Consider the following 27700-nt stretch of genomic DNA (forward strand, 5'->3'; position numbering starts at 1 on the left):
GGAGACTTGATAGAAGTATATACAATTATGAGAGGCGTAAGCAGACAGAACCTTTTTCCCAAGGTGGAAATGTCCAACACTAGAGGACATAGCTACAAGATGAGAGGGGGGATGTTTAATGGAGATGTGCATGGCAAGCTTTTACACTGAGGGTGGTGGGGGCTTGGAACATATTGCCAAGGGTTGCGGTGGAGGCAGATATGAAAGTGGTGTCTAATAGGCTTTTAAATGGGCACAAGGAAGTGCTGGGAACAGAGGGATTTGGATCATATGCAGGCAGATGAGATCAATTCAGCCAAGCATCATGTTCAGTACAAACACTGTGTGCTAATGTGGCCATTTCTGTGCTGTATGGTTGTATAAATGGTTTAGGGCAGCATAGTGTGTAGAGCTACTGCCTCACCTGAGACCTGGTTTCAATCCTGACCTCAGTTGCTGTGTGTGTGTAGTTTGCACATTCATCCAGTGAGTATTTTTGGTTTCCTTCAGGTGCTCCGGATTCCTCCCACATCCCAGGTGTGAAGGTTAGTTGCCCTCTGTAAATTGCCCCTCTCGTGGATGAGAAAGTGAGATAATATACAACTAGTGGGAATGGGTGAGCGATGGTCGGTGTGGACTCAGTGGGCGGAAGGACCTGTTTCCATGCGGTAGCTCTAAACTAAGCTAATCAAATAGATCGAGTGGTAAAGACGGCATATGATCCAGTTTTCGTCATAGATCAGGACATTGAGTATAGGACTCAGGATGCTATGAGGGAGGAGATGGCAGCATAGGCAGGCGTTGAGGAAACACACGTGACTGTGGTAGCAAGTCTGCGTTAAAACATAGACATAGAGGCGGAGAACAGCAGGAATCACAGAGAGGGGGAGGCAGTGAGAGAGGGTGATATAAAACTCCCATCAGAGAGAGGAAAGTCAGAAGAATGGCCTCAACCAGAGATATCACCTATCCATGTTCTCCAGGGATGCTGCCTGAGTTACTCCCGCACTTTGTACCCTTTCAGGATGATATCATGATGCAGTTCTACAGGATTTTAGTTAGGCCACATTTGGAATATTGTGTGCAGTTCGGGTCACTCCATTACAGGAAGCATGTGGTGGCTTTGGAAAGGTTGCAAAGGTTAAGAGGTAGTCGGCATTGAGTTTGGCACAGATATTGTGGGCTGTAGGGCCTGTTCTTGTGATGTACTCTTCTGTTTTCTATACCACCCATAAATTTGTACCCTGCGCACTTACTGTGAGTAATAATTTCCCATCAGAAGATGAGGATGTCATGCATCGATATATCCTGCATGAGCCTCTGAAGAAGGGTCTTGACCCGAAACGTTGCCTATTTCCTTTGCTCTATAGATGCTGCCTCACCCGCTAAGTTTCTCCAGCATTTTGTCTACCTTCGACTTTCCAGCATCTGCAGTTCCTTTTTAAACAATGTAAATATTGGCAATTACTTAAGTAAGAAAACTTTTGTCACGATCACAGGCAACAGCATGGTTAAAATTGCACTTTAATTTAATGTGAAAGCAAAATTTACAGAACAACTTGATATCATTCTCACCAGAACTAAAGCATGAAATGTGAAAACACTGATTATCATTGGTGATCAGAGAGCACACCTATTTCATGTTAGGTTCAGTATGACTATATAAACCCTCATTTGAAAATCACACTTGGGTTCTTCTAACAGTTGATGGGTACCGGACTCTCAAAAAGCACAAACATTATGCAGAGATCATATCCCCTAATGTGCCACATTGATATTGTACTTTGCAAATTTCAGTTTCAGACTGGTATTCATCACTTACTTGCTGTAAAATGTAATAGATAAAATTGTCAAACCATATTATTATCTCCTTGACATTTAAAAAACCTTTCTTGCAACCTTGTCAGACTGATACCAAATCTAAAAAAAGTTTCAAGTTATAACTAGCAGGAGCACTTGGCTTCCTTTGCTTGTTTTAATATCACCATACTGGAATAATTAAAGAAATTCAACAATTGGCTGCACAAACTGAATTTCCGTATAATCAAACAAATATTTAAAAAGTAGTTTATCATATACTTAAATACTGTTCAAATATTTTTGTTTAAAGTAACTTAAAGCACCTTGGGAAGTTTTCCTTTATTAAAAAGTTCTATATAAATAAATAATTATGTTGCTGTTGCGAAACTTAGTTACATCAAATGTTAGCACCACTGTAGCCCTTCATTGTGGCTATTTTATCTTGGTGCTAATGTGCTTCACACCCAAGCTTTCTCCCACTCCTCTTCCCTCAAACTCATTATAAGGGAAGAAAGGAATATTAATCCTTTCTTCTTTGTTAATCTTTTTTTTTTAAGTGAGTCATTTGTGTAGTTCTTCTCACAATCCAAATCGCTTTGCATCAAGGAAACTTAGCTAGCGTTGTAATATCATAGAACATTGAACAGTATGGCTCAGGAATAGGTGGTTCAGCTCACAAGTCTGTGCCAAGCATTATGCCATCACATACGTAACCCATATTCCACCATTCCCTGCATATCCATTTCCCTATCCAAAGGTTTTTTAAATGCCACTAACTTTCTGCTTCAACCACCCCCGCTCCCCGCTCCCCGCTCCCCACTGCCCGTTCAAGGCAATCACCATTCTCAGTGTAAAAAACCTGCCCTGCACATCTCCTTTAAACTTTGCCCCTCTCACTTCAAAACTATGCCCTCTAAACCCCCTCCTTCCAAAGCCTCCACGTCCTTCTGGTAAGGGGTCGACCAGAACTGCACACAATACTCCAAATGAGGCCAAACCAACGTCCTATAAACCTGCATCATGTCATCCTGATTCTCAGACTCAATGCCCTGACCTACTGAAAGCAAGCATACTATATGCATTATTTACCACTCTATCTACTTGCAGTGCCCTTTCAAGGAATGATGGACTTGGACCCCAACATCCCTCTGTACATCAATGCTAGTAAGGGTCATGCCATTAATATTTTCCCCTTACATGTGAGCTCCCAAAGTGCAACACCTCACACTTGTTCGGATTAAACTCCATCTCTCTACTCTTTTCTGTAGCTGATCTATATCTCGCTGTATACTTTGACAGCTTTCCTCACAGTCCGTGACTGCAGCAATCACAATGTTATCTGCAGAATTACTAACATATCCATCTATGTTCCAGCCATTTGATATCTTTAAAGCTGAGGTGATATTCGGGCTTTCTCCTCATTAGGAATATATTAATAATATACCTGTAATATATTCCTTAACTCTAGCGCGGGATGATATAGGAATGATCTAAATATATATCTTCAATATCCCAAAGGACTTCACTGATTGTTATTTTGAAGAGTAATAATAACTGTTCTGCAGGTAAACAGTCTGAAGAAGGGTTTTGGCCCGAAACGTCACATATTTCCTTCGCTCCATAGATGCTGCTGCACTCGCTGAGTTTCTCCAGCATTTTTGTGTACCTACAATTTCCACAAAATGCTTTGGATTGTTTTAAAGTGTCAAACTTTTTTTTATTAGCCCGATTAAATTGCCAATTTATGTTTCTTTGTTCAGACTTAGTTCCCTGTAGTGCAGACACAGAAATAGCCAGTCCGGCCACTGCAGAACTAATGCTGACGAACAACGCACTCTTTCATCAACCAAATACCGCAAGGACTATCCAACAATTAATGATCCCATAATAATCATGGAACATCCTGAGCCAATATGTTTATTTCACAGTACATACTAACAAATGCTGGAAATAAATTGGGATCTGTTGAAATTAAAAACAATAGGGAGATATTTTTTTGTTTACGTGGAAATAATTTTCTATCCATTATATGTTTTTATTAAAATCTGGCTTTTTGATTTTGATCATAGATCTCTGTGAAATTGGGTTTTTTTTTTCAATCCACGATAAAATCGGATAGCTTTGGGTAACCCGTTATCAGGCAACTGAATCATCCTACCAGAATGAAGTGCTGAACTATTGTATATCTTATTGGTGACCATAGGAATATCCTTGATTGGATTTGGTTTGTACTTCCACCAATCTAAAGCACTTTGGCCTATGAGAGTTGTTTTTTAAATGTGCTATATAAATAAAAGTGACTTGACTTGACTTGACTTTGCTGGCTTTACCTTGCACTAAACGTCATTCCCTTATCATGTATCTGTACACTGTAGTGGCTCGATTGTAATCATAGATTGTCTTTCTGCTGTCTGGATAGCACGCAACTAAAGCTTTTCACCATATCTAGGTACACGTGACAATAAACTAAACTAAACTGAAGTGAAACTGAACACCCTTTCCCTTGTATAGGAAGGAACTGCAGATGCTGGTTTCAACCGAAGGTAGACACAAAAAGCTGGAGTAATTCAACGGGACAGGCAACATCTCTGGAGAAAAGGAATAGGTGACGTTTTGTTCGAACTCTTCTTCATACTCTTCTACTAAACGAAGAGTTTGCAATATATCCCAGATGTGCGGGACTGGCTGGTGTGTTATATCCTGGTGTGTTTTGTCAGCAAGACATTACAGACTTCTTAATGATCAACAGCACGCCGCCGCATTTTGTGAATATTTCTGCTGCTAACCATTCAGTTTCCAGTAATGCTTTATTAATGTAAGGTTGCCGATATACCCGTAGATAAATAGTTCAAAATGAACTACTGTTTGTGATGATGTTCACAGAATGGCATATTCTTTCAAATACTGAAGGGGAGGCATCAAATGCATGAAAGGGTTCGTGTGTAGTTAAGACTGTCGAAAAGCAACATAAATTCACCCTTGTGTAGGAAAGAACTGCAGATACTTGTTCACACCGAAAATGCTGGAGTAACTTCGCCCCTTGTCTCTGCCCAAACTCAAAAATGTACAGTGGGCTTGTTGCTGGTTCTTGAGGTTGAACGGGCTTCAGTCCGGCAACGAAATTAGAATCAATGACCCATTTAATTTGGATTTGTTCTGCTCAGCTCGGCGCTTTACGATTCCCCCTATTTGTATATTGCCCTTTGTTGTTAATGGCATAAGTCGGTCACGTCTGTGAATAAATCGGTGCTCGTACCCAGGCGGGCAACTCTGACGAAACACTTCAGCGCTGTATTATAGGGCGCAAGTCTCAGTGGATAGCGTTCCACACCTCCCCGATCTCACCTCCTCACCCAGTCACAGGCAGTGGCTGACAGGTTGGGGCCACTGCCCAGTCTTGCCACACCGGAGGATCCGCTCGGTCCCCGGGGCGTTTTCAGGCAGAGGGCTTGTCAGTTTAAGGGGAGCTGTGGGCGAGGTGGGTGCGGATAAATGGTACCCATAGAGAGTGTGGGGGCGCCGCGCAGCCCAGCTGTACACGCCGCGTTGGCTCTGGGACACGGCGCTAGCCGGGTGCATCATTTGAAGGTGGGGGTACGCCGCGCTGGGCGCCAGTTGCAAGCCGTGCCCACTTTTCCCGTTGCTTGAAGCGAGTGGGGACACGGAAGGGAACCGAAACATGAGCGGCGGACCTCTCTGCGTGATCAAGAGGTCGTGGGGCGAATTGTCGCTGGCTGGCGGGTTGAAGTGCTGGGCCCCCAGACTCCGAGCCGGCCCGTCTAGACTGCAGCGTCGAGGGGTTCGGCAAGTCACCGCTAGGGAGCTGGCGTTCAGGTGAAACAGTCCCGGCGCTGAGCACATCGGGAAGAGCTCCGAGCTGAGAGATGTCAGAGTCCCGGCGCTGGAATTGCCCAACGCCGAGTCTGGGTACCCGACTGTAACATAAAAGTTCACAGAATTATAATGCAACCGATCCCCACGCCCCTCATATCGAATCATCCGCTGTTCCAGGAACTTCCGCGAAGGGAGATATCCATTTGAATTACACAATGTGTGAGCTAAATCTACCAGATCTCCCGGTTGCTAAACACTTTAACTCCCCTTCTCATTCCCACACAGACCTTTCTGACCTGGTCCTCCTCCATTGTCAGGGTGAGGCTACACACAAATTGGAGGAACAGCACCTCATATTTCGCTTGGACAGTTTACACCCCAGCGGTATGAATATTGACTTCTCTAACTTCAAGTAACCGGTGCTTTCCCACTCTCCACCTCACCCTCGTCCCAATTCTCCAACTAGTTTGACTGTCCTCCTGATTAGATGTTATCTTTGTATGTATGCCTCGTTGTCAACTTCCCCTAGTCAACAATTGTTTCCCCTAGATGACACAAAGCTGGGTGGAAGTGTGAACTGTGAGGAAAATGCTTTGAGAATGCAGGGCGACTTGGACAGGTTGGGGGAGTGGGCAGATGCATAGCAGATGAAGTTTAATGCGGATAAATGTGAGGTTATCCACTTTGGTAGCAAAAACAGGAAGGCAGATTACTATCTAAATTGCATCAAGTTGGGAAAAGGGGCAGTACAACGGGATCTGGGGGGTCCTTGTCCATCAGTCTATGAAAGTAAGCATGCAGGCACAGCAGTCAGTGGAGAAAGCGAATGGCATGTTGGCCTTTATAACAAGATGAATCGAATATAGGAGCAAAGAGGTCCTTTGCAGTTGTACAGAGCCATAGTGAGACCACACCTGGAGTATTGTGTGCAGTTCTGGCCCCCTAATTTGAGGAAGGACATTTGTGATATTGAGGGACTGCAGCGTAGGTTTACAAGGTTAATTCCCGGGATGGCAGGACTATCATATGCTGAGAGAATGGAGCAGCTGGGCTTGTATACTCTGGAGCTTAGAAGGATGAGAGGGTTTCTCATTGAAACATATAAGATTGGTAAGGGCTTGGACATGCTAGAGGTAGGAAACATGTTCCCGATGTTGCGGGAGTCCAGAACCAGGGGCCACAGTTTAAGAATAAGGAGTAAGCCATTTAGAACGGAGACGAGGAAACACTTTTTCTCACAGAGAGTGGTGAGTGTGGAATTCTCTGTCTCACGTGGAGGCAGGTTCTCTGGATGCTTTCAAGAGAGAGCTAGAAAGGGCTTTTAAAGATAGCGGAGTCAGGGGATATGGGTAGAAGGCAGGAACGGGGTACTGATTGGGGATGATCAGCCATGATCACATTGAGTGGCGGTGCTGGCTTGAAGGGCCAAATGGCCTACTCCTGCATCTTTTGTCTATTGACGATTGTCTATAATTCTATATTTTCCTTGAACTGCATCCCCTTTGATATCTCATTTTCATACCTTACCCTTCCATATCTCTAGACTCCCTCTCCCATGACTCTCAGTCTGAAGAAGGGTATAGATGCGTAACATCACCCATTCCATCTATCCAAGATGCTGCCTGTCCCGCTGAATTACTCCAGTTTTTTTATGTTTTCGATCTGAATTCATGATATGTTTTGATTAATTTTTCATTAGACCACATGAGCAATCCATGGACTCAGATACATTGCACACACCTGGCTTTTGGATGTTAAGTGGTTGGAAATCCAGTGGTGATCGGCAGTTTGTCGGCCGCCATGGGTAATTGTCCATCACTCGCTCCAGGCCAATCCTAAATGCAAGATGACAACTTTAATCATGCCTTCACCTGGACTGTTCTGGGAATACATTACCGCCACATGTCTCTTATAAAAGTAAAACTAATATTCAAAAGTGTCCAAATACTGCAAGAGTCTCGAGTCAAGAGTGTTTTATTGTCCTATGTCCTGAAACTGAACAATGACATTCCTACTTGCAGCAGCACAAGAGATGTGTAAACATAGTTTCGGAAGGAACAGCGGATGCTGGTTTAAACCGAAGATAGACCAAAAAAAAGCTGGAGTAACTCAGTAGGTCAGACAGCATCTCAGGAGAAAATAAATATGTGATGTTTCGGGTCTGAAGAAGGATCTCGACCTGAAACATTACCTATTCCTTTTATCCTGTCTGACCCGTTGAGTTACTCCAGTTTTTTTGTGTCTATCTTCTATGTGAGCCTAGTTCTCAGTAGACATCATAACGTCTAGTTAACAAAAAGCAGTTCAATATATAAAAACAAACAATGTAATGCAAATACAGAAACAATGTCCCCTAAGTCCGTAGTGGCAGTTTGTAGTTTGGAATAGCCATATGGAAGGACCTGCTCCTGAGCCTGGATATTACATTCTTCCAGATGGCAGGTTTGAAATAAGAGCGTGCCCAGCAAATATACTAGAGCACTGCGATCTTTGGTGACCAGGGCGTGGTGGGTCTCTGATGATGCTGGCTGCCTTCTTGAGTTAGCAAGTTAGCAACTTCTATAGATCCCTTCGATGGGTAGGGAGGTCAGATCCTTTGATGGAATGGAGAGTGTTCACCACTTTTTGCAATCTTTTGCTGGGTGTTCAAGTTGCCAAACCAGGCCATGGTGCAACCAGTCAATATGTTCTCAACAGGATATCTGTAGGCATTCTAAAGGGTAATCATCGACATAATGAATCTCCTCAATCTTCAAAGGAAATACAGACATTGGTGTGCTTTCTTTATGATTGCACCAATGTGCTGGGGACATGACAGATCTTTAGAGATATGCGTGCCCAGGAATATGAAGTTTTTGATTTTCTCCACCATCAACCCATTGATGAAGACAGGTTTGTGGATCCTTGGCCTTCCTCTTCTAAAGTGAACAATTAGTTCCTTGGTTTCACTGGTGTTATTCTGGCACCATGCAGTCATCTCGATTAATCTCCCTCCTAGACTCTGACTCATTATCATCCCTAATCTGTCCAACAATGGTGGTGGCATCAGTGAATTTAACAATGGAGTTGGAACTGTGGCCAAGAGATTATGGTATAGTGTGAGTTGAGCAGGGCGGGGGGTGAGTACACAGTCTGATGGTACTCCTGTGCTAATGGTTATTGAGGAGGAAGTGTTGCTGCCAATTTGAACTGATTGTTGTTTTAGTTTTCGAGATACAGAATGGAAACATGCTCTTCAGCCCACCAAGTCTGCACCGACCAGCGATCAGCCGTACACTAGTTCAATCCTACACGCAAGGGACAATTTTACATAAAGCCAATTAACCTACAAACCCGCATGTCTTTGGAATGTGGGAGGGAACCAGAACACCCAGAGAAAACCCACGCGGTCACATGGAGCATACAGACAGCATCTGTAGATGGGATTGGACCTGGTTCTTTGGCACTAGAAGGCAGCAACTTCACCACGGCACCAGATGTGGAAATTGAGGATGCAATTGTAGAGGGATGCACCAAGACCCAATTTCCTCAGCTTGGTTTACAGTTTGGAGGGGCTGATGGTGTTGAAAGCCAAGCTGTAGTCTATGAACAGCAGCCTGAGGTATGCGTTTTTATTGCCCGTGGTCCAGTGCAGAAAAGAGAGCCAGCAAGATTGCATCCTCCATTGATCTATTGTGGCAGTAGGCACAGTCTAGTGGGCCCAGGTTCATGTTGAAATAGGAGTTGATTTGCACCATAACCAATCTCTCAAAGCACTTCATCACCGCGGTCGGTAGTAATTGAGGCATGTTACCTTACTTTACTTGGGCACTATTATTATTGATAACCTTTCAAAGGAGGTGGGAACCTCAGTAATTAGAGGTTGAAGATTCTGTAAAAACTCCAGCCAGTTGGTCCACGCAGATTTCGAGAACGCGACGCGATACACTATCAAATCCAGATGCAAGCACTCGAACTATTTTCACCTTTAGTGAGAACACATCTGTTAATCAACTTTGTTGGATGATATCCTAATATGTGGCTCTATACCATGGCTGCACAGACGATATATGTAAATCACTGAAACAAGGCGACAAGTTTGCAGCAATTCACGGATACGCGGATTTTTGGATACCTGTTTCTCCCTGGATCCCTGAAACCTTTGGCGAAAGGATTTCTGTCAATTTTCAACCTTGTAATCTATAAGGCGAGTAAAAGGAAAAGTAAAATGAATAGGCTGTTGGAAACCACGTTCAGAAATATGTGGGAAACATGTTCGTTTGTCAGGACAAATACATAGCGCAGAAAGACAGGGGATCCGAGGAGCTTAAAATCAAGTTCTAGAAGATAACAAGGAATTGAGATATAAGATGAAGAGAATGTTGTTTTATATAAACACGCAAAAAAAATCAAAGAATAATCAAGTTAATGAAATGTATGTAGTTAGATTGTGTCTTGGACGCAGCATTTATGTGGTTACTTTTTCTTCGCTTTGTTTCCTCCCCGCGCTTCGGTAAGATCCCCCCCTCCCTCACTCTCACCCCTGCACGGCAGTGGCCTTGATTACCTGCTGGTTCTGGTAGGCTGTGACGGTGGTGAATTCAGTCTCCGGGAATGTGAATGTCTGCACTCCATTTGAAGGGAGGAACTGATGTATAGACATGTCCAAATCCGCCTCTTTCACTACCACATGGATTCGCGGACGATATTTATGCATGGATTGCAGTATAATCTGGTGTGAATGAGATACATATTGGAAAGGCATTGCATTTATATAACATGTAATACAATATTCTTCTTAAGTTGTACTTTACGCGTTGGACACTAAGATAGAATATGCGTTCACTTAGCCGACAAGCGAACATTGCTTGAAAATCATCCGCTCAAGTCTCTAAACTGGAAATAAGGAAATGCAGGTGTCAGTTTCCAGAAACATGACACACAGTGCTGGAGTAGCTCAGCGGGTCAAGCATCCGGCGACCCGATCTCCGGTGACCCGACATGTCGCTTATCCATGTTCACCAGAGATGCTGCTTGACCCGCTGAAATACTCCAGCACTCTGTGTCCTTGTGTACAGTCTGAGCTTTTTTCCCCCTTATCATCTGTTCTCGTTGGATTAACTCGCTGCCAGCAGTGGTTCGACCCAGAGTATTTACAAGCATGCCGCTTCTTGTTGGCATAGCCGAGCCTCTCAGGTGGCTGTGGAAACTGGTCTCTCGCAGTTCACAGCCAGAATGGCAGAGCTTTGAAGTGCAGAAGATGACTCGCATGACTCTTTGATAGAACAAGCATACGTTACCGATTCGTCCGCTCAAAGTTCAGCAGCTTCCTCGCTTTTCAAGCATGTTCCCTGTTCCCCAGTGAAAATTGATATTGCATCTGCTGCCAATACATTGCAGGCAATGTATTCGGTCCTGGCGTAAGCATATGATGACCTGCATGTCATCCACTGACGCACACTTACCTACTGTAGATTAGTACACACAGAATGCTTATACAGACAAAACCTGAAGATAAGTACACATATAATGCAGACACAAGGAACTGGATATAGTGTCTAATACACAAAAAGACACAAAGTGCTGGAGTAACTCAGCAGGGTCAAGCAGCATCTCTGGAGAACTTGGATAGTTGATGCTTGAAATGGTGATGCTTTGTCAGACTGAAGGCTACACACATGCCATTAACCATAACAACCATATAACAATTACAGCACGGAAACAGGCCATCTCGGCCCTTATAGTCCGTGCCAACACTTACTCGCACCTAGTCCCATCTACCTGCACTCAGACCATAACCCTCCATTCCTTTACCGTCCATATACCTATCCAATTTATTTTTAAATGATAAAATCGAACCTGCCTCCACCACTTCCACTGGAAACTCATTCCACACAGCTACCACTCTCTGAGTAAAGAAATTCCCCTCATGTTACCCCTAAACTTTTGTCCCTTCATTCTCAAATCATGTCCTCTTGTTTGAATCTTCCCTACTCTCAATGGAAAAAGCTTATCCACGTCAGCTCTGTCTATCCCTCTCATAATTTTAAAGACCTCTATCAAGTCCCCCTTAACCTTCTGCGCTCCAAAGAATAAAGACCTAACTTGTTCAACCTTTCTCTGTAACTTAGGTGCTGAAACCCAGGCAACATTGAAGATGTTAAATCTGAAGATAGACACAAAATGCTGGAGTAACTCAGCGAGTCAGGCAGCATCTCCGGAGGAAAGGAATATGTGACATTTTGAGTTGAGACCCTTCTTCAGATTGTGAGTCAGGGAGGAGGACACTAGACGAGATGTCTGGGAAGGTACAAAACAATGCTGTGCCTACATCGATGACTCAGGGAAGATGATGTTCTCAGCGATCCATTTTTGGCTGGGGGTGAGGTGATAGAGTCATAGTGATACAGTGTGGAAACAGGCCCCTTGGCACAACTTGCCCACACCAGCCAACATGTCCCAGCTTCACTAGTCCCACCTGCCCGCATTTGGTCCATATCCTTCCTAACCTGCCCTATCCATGTATCTGTCTAACTGTCTCAACCCAAACCCTCGCGTGATAATGATGGAATATACGGTCACCCAATCTGCGCCTGGTCTTGCCGATATATAGGAGTCCACACCAAGAACACCTGATATAGTAGATGAGGTTTTTGCAGGATGCAGTCGTCTGCCTCACCTGAAAGAATGGCCAGGGTCCCTGGATGGAGTGAGGGAGGAAGTATAGGCACAGGTGTTGCATTTCCTGCAGTTGCAGGGGAAGGTACGTGGGGAAGGGGTGGTTTGTGTGGGAAGGGACGAGTTTACCAGGGAGTTGCGGAGGCAAGGGCTTCTGCAGAAACGGGTGGAGGAAGCATGGCCAGTGGTGGGATCCTGTTGGAGTAGGAGAAAATGTCAGAGATTACTTCATGTGCTGTAAGCGACGGCTGATGGGGTGAAAGGTAAGGATTAAGGGGTCTCTGTTGAGACTGGGGGGAGGGGGAGCAAGAATAAAGCTACGGGATACCATGGAGACCCGCGTGAGGGTCTCATCTATGATAGATGAGGGGAACACCCGTTCACTGAAGAATGAGGGCATCTCAGATGTCCTGGTATGGAACACATCATCTTGGGCACAGATGTGGCTTCCATGGAGGAATTGGGCGTAGGGGATAGATTCTTTGCAGGAGGCAGGGCGGGAAGAAGTGTAGTCTAGATAGCTGTGGGAGTCAGCGTGTTCGTAATATCTATAGTTCATAGTTTATCTCCTGTGATGTAGGTGGTGAGATGAGGAAAGGGGAAGGTGTCAGAGATGGTCCAAGTGAATTTGAGTGCAGGATGGAAATTGGTGGTGAAGTTAATGAAATCCATGAGTTCTGCATGGGGGCAGGAGGTAGCACTGATGCAGTCGTCAATGTAGTGCACATTGAGTTCGAGGATGGGGCCAATGTATGTCTGGAACAAGGATTGGTCGAGGTACCCTACAAGAGGTAGGCATAGCTGGGGCCCATACAAGTGCCTATGGCTATGCCTTTGATTTGGAAGAGTTGAAGGAGAAGTTGTTGAGAGTGAGGACCAGCTCCGCTGGGCACAAGAGAATGTCCATAGAGGGAAATTGGCTGGTTCTGCGTTTGAGGAAGAAACGGAGGGTTTTCAAGCCTTCCTTGTGGAGGATGGAGGGGTAGAGTGACTGAATGTCCATAGTAAAGATGAGGGAGTGGGGGCCTGGAAAATGGAAGTTAGCAAAGATCTGAAGGTTGTGTGCTGTGTCTTGAACACAGGTCAGGAAGGTTTGGACCGGGAGTCAATGACCCCAATGGGGCAGGAGCAGGTACAATCAATGGGTCTGCAGGGACAGTTATGTTTTTGGATTTTATGGGAGAAGGTAAAACCGGGCCGTGCGGGGCTGGCATTTAATCTTACATGTCCTTTCTCGTCCATGTCGTTGTTGGTGAGCTTTACCCGGTCGAAGCTGATGATCTGTTTCATCCAGGACTGCCCTGACGTTGGCGAGTCGGGGTGGACGTAGAGTCGGGGTGCCATCGGTGACTGTTCGGTGTTCCCAGCCACCATCCATTGTGAACTGTGGTACACATACCTGCCGACACCACATAAGAAATGAGCATGTTGGGGCAGTGGCGGGGCAGGGGGAACGGGTTCTGCAACTGCCGGTTAAATCTAGGAACCGAACTGGGAATGGGAACCCGTCTGAGGATAACGAGGCACCAAATGGCTTCTTCAATAAAACTAATTCCATGAATCTGCTCTGTCCACAAGTCTCAGCACAATTTCCCATTCGTGCTCTCCAGTTCCCCCTTAATTCCCCCAATATTGCCAGAGTCTCTACATGCCAAAAGCTTAAATGGGGAAGAATTTGTCTAGTACATCTAGGAGGATGCACCTGACATGCGTAGATAGTCCAAGGAGGAAAGGGACCTTACTGGACCTTGTACTAGGGAATAAGCCTGACCAGATTATTGAAGGTTCAGTAAAGGAGAATTTTGGGATCATTGATTGTAGTTATGGATGAGGTGAGACTGGTGGTCCTCTACTGAGAGAGCCAAACCTGAAGGCAAATTCCAATAGCGTTAGGCAGGAACTGGGAACAGGCAACTGCCATTTGGGAGTAAATCCACAACTGGCATTATGTTCTGCACCAGCATGTTCTGGTGAGGATGAAAGATAAGAATGTCGAATTTTGGGAAGCTAGAATGACGGGAGATATTGTAAATTTAATCAAAAAGTAAAATGAAGCAAATGTATGGTTAATGAAGCAGAAATTGGACAAGGCCCTTGAGATCCCAAGGCCCAATGGAATCCATTGTTGGATACAGTGGAAGGCAAGGGTAGAGTTTGTTTGGGACTTGACAGAGATCCTTGGGTGAGATTCCAAGAGGCAGGTGATTAGCCAATGTCCCTTTGTGAAAGATGGGTGACAGGGATAGCCCAGGAAAGTATGGGCCAGTGAGCTTCACGTAAGTGGAAGGGAAATTGTTGGGGAAGATTCTCCTGGACATGATTACTTGAGTTTGGGAAAGCATGGGTATATTAGGGAGAGGCAGCATGGGTTTGTGTGGAAGGAATCCTGTCTCACAAATTAGATTGAGGTTTTTTGAGCAAGTGATAACAGTGATTGACGAGGAGAGGACAGTGGATGTTATATACATAGATGTTAGTAATGAATTTGACAAGGTCCCTCATGGTAGATTGGTCCGTAAGATTAAGTCACATGAGATCTACAGTGAATTGCTAAATTGGCTTGGTCAGAAGGTGGCAACTGGGCTTGTACACTCTGGAGTTGAGAAGGATGAGAGGATATCTCATTGAAACATATAAGATTGTTAAGGGCTTGGACACGCTAGAGGCAGGAATCATATTCCCGATGTTGGGGGGGTCCAGAACCAGGGGCCACAATTTAAGAATAAGGGGTAAGTCATTTGGAATGGAGATGAGGAAACACTTTTACTCACAGAGAGTGGTGAGACTGTGGAATTCTCTGCCTCAGAGGGCGGTGGAGGCCAGTTCTCTGGATGCTTTCAAGAGAGAGCTAGATAGGGCTCTTAAAAATAGCGGAGTCAGGGGATATGGGGAGAAAGCAGGAACGGGATACTGATTGGGGATGATCAGCCATGATCACATTGAATGGTGGTGCTGGCTTGAAGGGCCGAATGGCCTACTCTTGCACCAATTGTCTATTGTCTATTTTTGTAATCTCTCCAGCGCCTTCAGGTAGGCTACAGGAGTCGCTGACGGGACACAAAGATGACTGGGCGAGGAGAGGAGAGGGACGTCGGTTCACAGGAGCTGGCCGACTGGACTGTGAATTTTGACTAATGCCATTGAAAATGGTAGCGCCCGCATGTGTATTGGGGAACAATTACTCACTGTCGCATATGTGACAAAAAAAAAGCACTATTGCCTATTCCCTTGCTATGCTGTTTTACTTTTCATGTTATAGAGCCATAGATTCATACAGCAAGGAAACACGGCCTTTGGCCTAAATCATCCCTGCTCACTTACATCTAAGCTGGTCCCTTTTGCCCACGTTTTCCCCATTTCATTTTAAACCTTTCCTATCCATCTCTCTGTCCAAATGATTTTTAATTGATATTGTACTGCCTCAACTACTTCATCTGACAGCTCATTTCATATGCCCGCCATCCTCAGGTGCCTATTAAACCTTTACCCTCTCACGGTAAACTTGTGACCTTCCGTTCTTGAATCCTCTACCCTGGGGAAAAGACTCTGTGATTCACCCACTTTATTTCCCTCATAATTTTAAACACCTCTATAAGATCATTGGCCTCCTGCCATAGTATCATAGTGATAGCCATACAATGTGGAAGCAGGCCCTTCTGCCCAACTTACTCATGCTGACCAACATGCCCCATGTACATGAGTTCCACCTGCCTGGGCTTGGCCCATATCCCTCTAAGCCTATACTGTCCATGTATCTGTCCAATTACAGTATCTTAAACATTATGACAGTACCTGCCTCAATGAATTCCTCCGGCAGCTCTTTTTCATATACCCACCAAAAAAGATATCCGTCAGGTTCCTTTTATCTTTTCCCCCTCACCTTTGACTTATGCCCTCTGATTCTCGATTTCCCTACTCTGGGCAAAAGACTGTGCATTTACCTGATCTATTCCTCTCGTGATTTTATACCCCTCTATAAGATCATCATCCTTGTGCATTCCAAAGAATAGAGTCCTAAACTCTCCCAAAAGCTCAAGCCCTCGAATCCAGGCAACATCCTCGTATAAATATTGTCTATACCCTTTCTAGCTTGACAACATCTTTCCAATAACATGGTGACCAAAGCTGAGCAAAATACCGCACCAATGTCTTACACAACTGTAACATGAGCTCTCAACTTCTATACTCAATAGTCTGAATGATGAAGGCTAATGTGTTGATAGCTTTTTTGACCACCCTATCTATCTGTGATACCACTTTCAAGGAACTATGTACCTGCATTCTGATCCCTCTGTTCTAGAACACCCCACAGAACCCTATCATTTACTAGGTAGACAAAATGCTGGAGAAACTCAGCAGGTGAGGCAGCATCTATGGAAACATAGAAACATAGAAATTAGGTGCAGGAGTAGGCCATTCGGCCCTTCGAGCCTGCACCGCCATTCAATATGATCATGGCTGATCATCCAACTCAGTATCCCATACCTGCCTTCATTCCATACCCTCTGATCCCCTTAGCCACAAGGGCCACATCTAACTCCCTCTTAAATATAGCCAATGAACTGGCCTCAACTACCCTCTGTGGCAGAGAGTTCCAGAGATTCACCACGCTCTGTGTGAAAAAAGTTCTTCTCATCTCGGTTTTAAAGGATTTCCCCCTTATCCTTAAGCTGTGACCCCTTTGTTCTGGACTTCCCCAACTATCGGGAACAATCTTCCTGCAACTAGCCTGTCCAACCCCTTAAGAATTTTGTAAGTTTCTATAAGATCCCCTCTCAATCTCCTAAATTCTAGAGAGTAGGTAGACAAGTCTATCCAGTCTTTCTTCATAAGACAGTCCTGACATCCCAGGAATGAGCGAAGGAATAGGGTGATGTTTCGCGTCGGGACCCTTCTTCAGATTGAAGTGGGGGTGGAGCGGGAAGAAGCAAAGAAGAGGCAGAGACGGTGCTTTGAGGGAGAGCTAGGAAGGGGAGGGGAAAGAGAGAGAAAGCAAGGACCACCTGAAATTGGAGAAGTCAATGTACATACCGCTGGAGCGTAAACTATCCAAGCAAAATATGAGGTGCTGTTCTTCCAATTTACGATGAGCCTCCATGGAGGAGGCCCAGGACAGAAAGGTCGGATTCGGAATGGAGGGGGAGTTGAAGTGCTGAGCCAGCTCTCTTTCAGCCCACTGACTACGCCTCTTCCTTTCTTCATCCCGCCCCCCCTACCCCCACATCAGTCTGAAGAAGGGTCTCGACCCGAAACGTCACCTATTCCTTCGCTCCATAGATGCTGCCTCACCCGACTGAGTTTCTCCAGCGTTTTTGTCTACCTTTGATTTTTCCAGCATCTGCAGTTCCTTCTTAAACCTATCATTTACTATGTAGGTCTTGCCCTTGTTAGACTGCCCAAAATCCAATCCCTCACACTATTACATTCCATCAACCATTCCTCAGCCCAACTGCACAACTGACCAAAATCATACTGCAATTTAGAACAACTATCTTTACTATCTACAATACCATCCATTTTTAATATCATCCGCAAATGTGTTAACCATGCCTTGTCTGTTCTTATCCATGAGAGAAAACAATGCGCCCAGCAACGAACCCTGAGGTCACAGGCATCCTGTTTGAAAAACAACCTTCCACCACCATCCTCTGCTTCCTTCCATGAAGGCAATGTCTAGTCTTCCAGGGCAGCCGTGTGGAACCTTAATATAACATCTACAGCTCTACCCTCATCCTTTTTGGTCACATCTTCAAAAAAACTCAATCAGATTCGTGAGACACCATCTCCTATGTCCAAAACCATGCTATTGGTAATCAGCTGTCCATCTATGATCTGGATGAGGGAATTGAAGGCAATATCGCCAAGTTTGCGGATGACACTAAGCTGGGGGGAAGTGTTAGCTGTGAGGAGGATGCTAGGAGACTGCAAGGTGACTTGGATAGGCTGGGTGAGTGGGCAAATGTTTGGCAGATGCAGTATAATGTGGATAAATGTGAGGTTATCCATTTTGGTGGCAAAAACGGGAAAGCAGACTATTATCTAAATGGTGGCCGATTGGGAAAGGGGGAGATGCAGCGAGACCTGGGTGTCATGGTACACCAGTCATTGAAGGTAGGCATGCAGGTGCAGCAGGCAGTAAAGAAAGCGAATGGTATGTTAGCTTTCATTGCAAAAAGATTTGAGTATAGGAGCAGGGAGGTTCTACTGCAGTTGTACAGGGTCTTGGTGAGACCACACCTGGAGTATTGCGTACAGTTTTGGTCTCCAAATATGAGGAAGGACATTATTGCCATAGAGGGAGTGCAGAGAAGATTCACCAGACTGATTCCTGGGATGTCAGGACTGTCTTATGAAGAATGACTGGATAGACTTGGTTTATACTCTCTAGAATTTAGGAGATTGAGAGGGGATCTTATAGAAACTTACAAAATTCTTAAGGGGTTGGACAGGCTAGATGCAGGAAGATTGTTCCCGATGTTAGGGAAGTCCAGGACAAGGGGTCACAGCTTAAGGATAAGGGGGAAATCCTTTAAAAACCGAGATGAGAAGAACTTTTTTCACACAGAGAGTGGTGAATCTCTGGAACTCTCTGCCACAGAGGGTAGTTGAGGCCAGTTCATTGGCTATATTTAAGAGGGAGTTAGATGTGGCCCTTGTGGCCAAGGGGATCAGGGGGTATGGAGAGAAGGCAGGTACGGGATACTGAGTTGGATGATCAGCCATGATCATATTGAATGGCAGTGCAGGTTCGAAGGGCCGAATGGCCTACTCCTGCACCTAATTTCTATGTTTCTATGTTTCTATGTAAAAGCATATATATCTTATCCCTTAGAATAATCTCTAATAACTTTCCAACCATATAACCCGCAGAATACTCTTTAATAACTTTCCACTGTGTTCCAAAGAATAAGGTCCTAGCCTGCCCGATCTTTCCCGATAGCTCGGGCAACATCCACATAATTATTCTCTGCACACTTTCCATCTTAATGGCATCCTTCCGATGTATTCAAGAGAGAGTTAGATATAGCTCTGAGGACTAACGGAATCAAGGGATATGGGGAGAAAGCAGGAACGGGGTACTGATTTTGGATGATCAGCTTGAATGGTGGTGCTGGCTCGAGGGCCGAATGGCCTACTCCTGCACCTATTTTCTATAGCAGAGTGACCAAAACTGAACACGATACTCAGTGCGGCCTCATGAAGGCCAGCATGCCAAAAGTTATCTTCATCACCCTATCTCCTGCCACACCACTTGCAAGAAACTATATGCGTGCTCTGCTGCATAACAGTTCCCAGGGCCATACCGATCATTGTGAAAGTCAGGGCCCTACAATTCACTAGATTCAAAGAGCCTAGAGTAACACTTGGTCCATATCCCTCCAAACCTATCCAATCCATGTACCTGTCTAACTGTTTCTTAAATGTTGGGATAGTCCCAGCCTCAACTATCTCATCTGGCAGCTTGTTCCATACACTCACCACCCTTTGTGTGAAAAAGTTACTCCTCGGATTCCTATTAAATCTTTTCCCTGTTTATGTTCCTAAGATTAGGGAGCGTTCACGTGAAGCTAACCTGCGTAGGGATCATAAGGTGATGAATATCCAGAATTCTCTACCTAAGGTGATCGTAAAGTTAAAATATAGGGGGTCACAAAGAAGTAGATATATATTTTTGAATGATCAGGGAACTGCGGCCAATGTTGAACCGGGACTGAACTAAACTTGAGGCTTGAGACAGATTAACCATAATCACATTAATCATCGGGCCAAGTGATATACTACTACTATTTTTGTGTGTGTTTTCATATCTATTCAATTTTACACAATGTTGGGGAGAGGGAGACGCAGAGATATGGAAGGGCAAGATGTGAAAACGAGATCAAAGGGGAAGAGGGTCAAGGAAAATATAGAATAGATCATTGCTAGCTCTGCGAAGGTGTGAAAGGATGCCCCGCATTACAATCTGTTTAGGTCATGTTTTCTGGAGGTTAGCGGCTCAGTTTGAATATTTGACAACTTTCCACCGTGCAGATAGGTTTCAATCTGAACAATACTGCGATGATGAGTACCTGTATCTCTTGGAATCCACAGGGACAATATCCATAGCGATGTAATACTGTCTCTCAGACTCCAGGCCTCTGATCCTCACCCGAACCGCGGGAAACATGCGCCTGTAAGGAAACAGCACCGTTAGACCTTTTGTGTAGGAAGGAATTGCAGATGCTGGTTTACACCGGATATACTTATTTTGCTTCAACCGCTTCGTAACGGACGAAATAGACAAAACGCATGCATCAAGATGTAAATGTGTTTTTTAAACTGCCTTAAGAGCCGTTCTCGCTGATTATGTCGATTTATAGTCAAGGTTTGTTGGGGGAAATGTAAATCTCGTTCCTTAAGTAATAATCATGTCCTCGCTTGTCATGTACGTGGAGGCGAGGGAGATGCTTTAGATTTCTAATATTAACATAAGTCCCCGGATTCCAAAGATGTGCATGATTACTTTTATGAACCTTCTAAAAGAATGGATTATTCAACCATTATTTCTGAGTTACCTGTCCCACGATGCGAGTTCATTCAAGAGCTCACCGAGTTTTTAAAAAAAAAATCAAACTCGTGGTAATAACGGAGAATGAACGTAGCGGGTACGTCGGAGCTCGGGGACGTCTCTTAGCGGCTCGTAACGCCAATGGCAGGTACTCGGGAAGACTCGCTAACGGCAGGTAATTAAGCACGGGAAGAATCGTGAAGATTTTTTAAACATGTTGAAAAATGTCCACGGGAGCCCCGAGTACCGACGAGTTCGAATCAGGGCAAACTCGGGAGAGCTCTTGGAATGAACCCGTACCGTGGGACAGCGCTTTACTTCACGATGTGACATAAATAACAGTGTTCGCAGTCCAGTAAATGTTAACAGAATAGAAATCTCCAGCTACGCTAACAATGTACGGGTTGTAACTTGGCGGCGTTCATTTGAATTGTTTTAAGATATTAATCCATATTAAAGCTTGTGGATCTTTTATTGAACTCAACTGAAGTTTATTTTTATTTAATGGTTTTTTTCAACAGACGAAATCCATTAAAACACCGAAGATAGACAAAAAATGCAGGAGTAACAGCGTGACAGGCAGCTTGCTGGATAGAAGGAATGGGTGACGTTTCGGATCGAGACATTTCATCAGACTGAGAGTCAGGAGAGAGGGAGCCAAAAAGATACGGAAGGGTGAGGTGTGAAAACGGGACATCAAAGGAGATGCAGTTCAAGGAAAATGCAGAATAGGTCACTGTTAGCTAGGAGAATGTGACAACGAGGCATACAATGTAAAATTTAATTGGGGGGACGGTTAGACTGGTCGGAGAACAGGGAAGGGTGAGGAATGGAGAGAGTGGGGAAGCAAGGGTTACTTGAAGTTAGAGAAATCAATATTCATACCATTGGATTGTAAACTGTAAAACAACGACACATTACGCACGGAGGAAAGGATATCCCAGAGAATATGATGGTAATGAGATGTTTGGATTTGGGATGGTGCGTGTACGCTACGTCTCTCGGCCCCTCACCTGCCAGCTTTTGTGATGATCATCTCGGTTCCGATCTCATGAAATCTCTTCCAAAGATCCGCTCCTTGCAGTTCCACCTGTAGATCATCCGAGTCACCGCCGAGCGATCTGGGAGACGGAGAACTGCTGATTTTGTCGCCTTCTGCTACGGCTTCTAGTAAATAATCACATACAGAACACCAAAAACAACATGCTGATCAAAATGCACCAATGCGCTTCCAATACGGCCGCCTCACCCGCGGTTACAGTAACTTCTGCGAGGCCTTACATTAACGACACGGTCTCTCCGTCTCTCTCCTCTCCCCTCTCTCTCTCTCTCTCCCCCCCCACCCCCCCCCCCACCCCCCACCCCCTCTCTCCCTCTCTCTCTCTCTCCCTCCCTCCCTCTCTCTCTTTATCTCTCTCTCTCTCTCTCTCTCTCTCTCTCTCTCTCTCTCTCTCTCACTCACACACACCTCTCACACACACACACTCCCTTCATCCCTCTCACAAGTAACAATCTATGCGAGTTTTAATCTTCAACTAAAACACAGTTAAGTGAACGTAACGTAAATGGGGGGTGGATTTAGCAAAAAAAAAGTGTTTTCCTTATTTTGAAATGTACTCTCACAGCCAATAATGGAGACACTAACATTGCCATCACTCCTTTATGAATCCGCTATCATGTGCATCCATCGGTTGAACCTCTTTTATACTTTGGTAACATTTTACACTATTAAATTTTACACTTTTATACTCCAACTTCCAGAAGGAAAACGCCGATCTTCTGTAAATAAACTAAGCTAAACTAAACTAAACTGTATCTAAAAACTAAACTAAACTAAATCTTCAAAAAAAAAAGCGCAAAGTAAAATCCTAGGGAGGTCGATGTTAAGGACTTGCAGCATAAAACATTGTTTTAAGTAATAGAGTATCAACTGCAAAAATAAAGCACTAAATTGTAATATATCTAAACTAAATTGATTATTGTTCCCGAGTTAGAATTACAGTCTTTTTGCGGGTATAATCTAACACTGTAGAATTGTGGAGTGGAGGGAGATCTCTCTGTTGGACCACCAGCATTGCATCTAGATCAATATGCATGGTCTAAGCGGACTAACCAGATTGCTCGTGTTCCTCCAATTTGGGGCGCCCAGGCTGATTCTGCGCGGCGTTAAGTCCGTCTCTCAGCTGCCCATTTCCAGTGTCTTCGTTTGTTCTCTTCAGGGAATTCCCCACGAGAGATTCCACAGAGAAAGCGTGGGCCCTGGAACTGAGAGCCATCGGGCCGTCACCGTCAGCATCCAATACAACGCGCCGGCCCCAATGTTGAGGGCAACTGGAGAAATGCGCCGGGAACAGGCCGGGCGAGTGGAACTGGGAGATCGGTGAAATTTGCTCCGAGCCCCAGACTCAATCCCATTCCAACTAGCTGACAGCTGTGACCGGATGCGGCACTCCCGACAGCACCTCTAGGTAAACCAGCGTTCGTTCCTTCACTGCTCCTTCTATGTGTTTCTGGAGGGTGAGAGCTCGCCGCCTGTTACAGCCTAACCAGTAATACTAGCACAGACGAGAACGAGTGGAGCTCCCCTCATCACTAATTGTTACCAGAGAAATCCAACTTCTTTCTTTCCACTGGCTGGGCTGGAAGATAATCGTTTGCAGCCCATACCTGCCCGCGTGTAGGTACTGTATGTGGATGTGAGCATGTGCATATTACTATCGTGTCGTTCTAGTCGTGTAACAAGATTCGATCAACATTGGCAAATTGATGACCCATCTTGGAAGGGAATGATCGCATGCCTGTGACAGGTTTCCATGGATTTAGCAAAAAAAAAAAAAAAGTGTTTTTCCTTAGTTTGAAATGTACTCTCACAGCCAATAATGGAGACACTTACATTGCCATCACTCCTTTATGAATCCGCTATCATGTGCATCCATCGGTTGACCTCTTTTATACTTAAGGGTAACATTTTACACTATTAAATTTTACACTTTTATACTCCAACTTCCAGAAGGAAAACGCCGATCTTCTGTAAATAAACTAAGCTAAACTAGACTAAACTGTATCTAAAAACTAAACTAAACTAAATCTTCAAAAAAAAAAAAGCGCAAAGTAAAATCCTAGGGAGGTCGATGTTAAGGACTTGCAGCATAAAACATTGTTTTAAGTAATAGAGTATCAACTGCAAAAATAAAGCACTAAATTGTAATATATCTAAACTAAATTGATTATTGTTCCCGAGTTAGAATTACAGTCTTTTTGCGGGTATAATCTAACACTGTAGAATTGTGGAGTGGAGGGAGATCTCTCTGTTGGACCACCAGCATTGCATCTAGATCAATATGCATGGTCTAAGCGGACTAACCAGATTGCTCGTGTTCCTCCAATTTGGGGCGCCCAGGCTGATTCTGCGCGGCGTTAAGTCCGTCTCTCAGCTGCCCATTTCCAGTGTCTTCGTTTGTTCTCTTCAGGGAATTCCCCACGAGAGATTCAACAGAGAAAGCGTGGGCCCTGGAACTGAGAGCCATCGGGCCGTCACCGTCAGCATCCAATACAGGCGGGAACACGCCGGCCCCAATGTTGAGGGCAACTGGAGAAATGCGCCGGGAACAGGCCGGGCGAGTGGAACTGGGAGACCGGTGAAATTTGCTCCGAGCCCCAGACTCAATCCCATTCCAACTAGCTGACAGCTGTGACCGGATGCGGCACTCCCGACAGCACCTCTAGGTAAACCAGCGTTCGTTCCTTCACTGCTCCTTCTATGTGTTTCTGGAGGGTGAGAGCTCGCCGCCTGTTACAGCCTAACCAGTAATACTAGCACAGACGAGAACGAGTGGAGCTCCCCTCATCACTAATTGTTACCAGAGAAATCCAACTTCTTTCTTTCCACTGGCTGGGCTGGAAGATAATCGTTTGCAGCCCATACCTGCCCGCGTGTAGGTACTGTATGTGGATGTGAGCATGTGCATATTACTATCGTGTCGTTCTAGTCGTGTAACAAGATTCGATCAACATTGGCAAATTGATGACCCATCTTGGAAGGGAAATGATCGAATGCCTGTGACAGGTTTCCATTTAGATACCAATGTATTTAAATGTACATGAAGGAACTGCAGTTGCTGGTTTATACTGAAGATTGACATAAAAAGCTTCGCGGGACCGGCATACACAGTCAAATACATGGATTTACACATATACTTTAAGGGCATACACACATAGATGTAGCTATCAATGCTAATACACATATAGATGTGCGCAAATGAATGTACATTTAAATAGCCTTTGGATGGAAGGATTGTGTGACGTTTTGAGTTGGTTCAAACTTCAGGGTAGAAGGGTCTCCTCCCAAAACGTCACCCATTCCTTCCACAGTGCTGGAAGAACTCTGTGGCTCATGCAGCACCTGTGAAGGGAAAAAAGCCTGAAGAAGGGCCTCGACCCGAAACGTCACCTATTTATTTTCTCTTGAGATGCTGCCTGACCCGCTGAGTTGCTCCAGCTCTTTTATGTCTATCTTCGGTTCCTTCTTAGATAAGGGAAATGATGTTCAGATTAGTTTAGTTTAGTGTCACGTGTACAGTGGAAAGCTTTCGTTGCATGCTAACCAGTCAGCGGGAAAAAAATACATGATTACAATCGAACCGTTTGCAGTGTATATAGATAGATACATGATAAGGGAATAACGTTTAGTGCAAGGTAAAGCCAGCAAAGTCCGGTCAAGGATAGCCCGAGGGTCTCCAATGAGGTAGATAGCAGGGATGGAACTGAATATTATTTCCCTTGTGCAGGAAGGAACTGCAGATGCTGGTTTAAACCGAGGATAAACACAACAAAACTGGCCTAACTCAGCGGGTAGATAGGAAGATGTTCCGGTTCGGTACCCTTCATCCAATATCATGTCCATTCCCTCCACACATTCTGCTTGTTCCTCCAGCACTTTGTGTTTTGCATATGATTCCAGCATCTGCTGCTTCTCGTGTCTCCCACTCGCTGTAAGTTGAACAGGGACACGGGAATCCATTCCATTAGCAGAACAATGATATGGACATCAAATCATTTGGCATGGCAGAGTATTTACAGTGCTGGGGATTTTCTACGTTTATGTATAATCTGAGGCCGCAAACGCGCTCCCCATACACCAGCGGCCAACTCCTTAAAATAATTATCTCAGCGCTGACAGGCGAATTTGACGAGGTCAGCGGTTAGATCACAGTCCAACTGCACAGCACCCATAGATCGTGGCTTTAAAAACAATCTTTCCGCCCAGGATACAACCCCTTTCCGGACAAACCTCCAATCGCTGGGAGAGTTTTATTTAAAATTTGATTTTATCTATCGGCTAAAGAATAATCTTCCAACATTGGAAAGACATATTGAGAACTCATTACTCATTTTTAATGAAAGCACACCAAGACAAAATATCTGAACATTCTCAAACCCCGGTAGTTATTACCCACAGGACCCGTGGAAAATAAAATGTAATTTTAATAATAATCGATACGACATAGTTTTTTAAAAAAATATTCGGTAATTTTAAAAATGTGGGATAAATTTGATTTTAATCTGACTGAGGTTGCGCATTCCGATGTCACCAGGTTCTAGATTCCCGAACTCCCATTCTGAGTTCCCTTCTCATGAAAACCGACAATAATGTGGAATTAAAATAGCTCTCGTTTCCTTTTCTCCTGACTCTCAGTCTGAAGAAGGATATCGAACAGTAACGTCACCTTATATCCAGAGATGCCGCCAGTCCAGCTGAGTTACTCCAGCATGTTGTGTCTATCTTCGGTTTAAACCAGTATCTGCTATTGCTCCCTGCATGTGGAATGAGCTTGCTTGACAAAGTAAATTCAATTTCCAATAACCAGATAGATGTACACAGGATTAAAAAAATATTCGTACACTTACACCATTTAAATGGGAAAGTTAGATGGAATTATCATCCGAAAAAATATTTTAACTACTAAATGCCCGATCGTGGGCAGCCGGATCTCCTTGATCCTTGATTGTAAATTTACCCGAACTAGGCAGTCCTACATTCCAAATGCGATATTATTAAATCAATCAATAATATACATATTTTACATATTTCATAAATATACATATTTTACATAATATATATAATATTGTAATATTGCAAACGAATCTTTGGTTTTGAATTAACTTATCCTGCAATATATATATATATTGTGTCAATAACCAAAGCCCAGGCGACCCAGCCGAGGTTGACCAAGCCCTGGTTTGCGGCCCAGCAGCAACCGCCACGGATCTCTCTCTCTCTCTCTCTCTCTCTCTACTCTCTTCTCTCTCTCTCTCTCTCTCTCTCTCTCTCTCTCTCTCTCTCTCTCTCTCTCTCTCTCTCTCTCTCTCTCTCTCTCTCTCTCTCTCTCTCTCTCTCTCTCTCTCTCTCTCTCTCTCTCTCTCTCTCTCTCTCTCTCTTCCTTTCTCTATATATATATATATATATATATATATATATATATATATATATATATATATTCTGTGATTTTATATATATATATAACACAGAATAAGTTAATTCAAAACCCAAAACCCGTCTCGTTTGCCAAAGCAATATTGCTCACCCTTAGAAAATTAGTTAAAATTCATTTAATTCACCACAATATTTATAACGAATAAGTTGCGTGTATTTTTACTGGAATTTCTCAAGCATTAGGATTTCACCAGCGTGGTTTGTTCAGCCCCGGTACCGGCATTTACATTTCTACAATTCACCGCTGATATTCCTCTTACCAATACTAACATTTCATCGTTGCTGCAGTACAATTAGTTTTTTTCTGTTTTCACTGGCAATTTAACAAGCGGTTTCGAAAGACAAAATAAAAGATGAGGCAGGTATAACATGACTTGAACAGCACAAAA

The 27700-nt window shown here is 44.3% G+C and overlaps 1 protein-coding gene across 1 annotated transcript; it reads right to left on the reverse strand.

Annotated features, from left to right (window-relative positions):
- Nucleotides 1-688: 688 nt before the first annotated feature.
- LOC129702384 (T-box transcription factor TBX22-like) lies at nucleotides 689-23497 on the reverse strand. The gene is made up of 8 exons (XM_055644157.1): nucleotides 22932-23497; nucleotides 21832-21985; nucleotides 20340-20441; nucleotides 13495-13669; nucleotides 10160-10324; nucleotides 9728-9792; nucleotides 7354-7448; nucleotides 689-5714 (listed from the first exon to the last, which is right to left on the reverse strand). Exons 1-8 carry the CDS (start codon nucleotides 23092-23094, stop codon nucleotides 5137-5139), a joined length of 1497 nt encoding a protein of 498 aa, XP_055500132.1. The 5' UTR covers nucleotides 23095-23497; the 3' UTR covers nucleotides 689-5136.
- Nucleotides 23498-27700: the final 4203 nt, after the last annotated feature.

The sequence above is a fragment of the Leucoraja erinacea genome, chromosome 12, assembly GCF_028641065.1.
Source record: "Leucoraja erinacea ecotype New England chromosome 12, Leri_hhj_1, whole genome shotgun sequence".
In the NCBI taxonomy this organism is placed as follows: Eukaryota; Metazoa; Chordata; class Chondrichthyes; order Rajiformes; family Rajidae; genus Leucoraja; species Leucoraja erinaceus.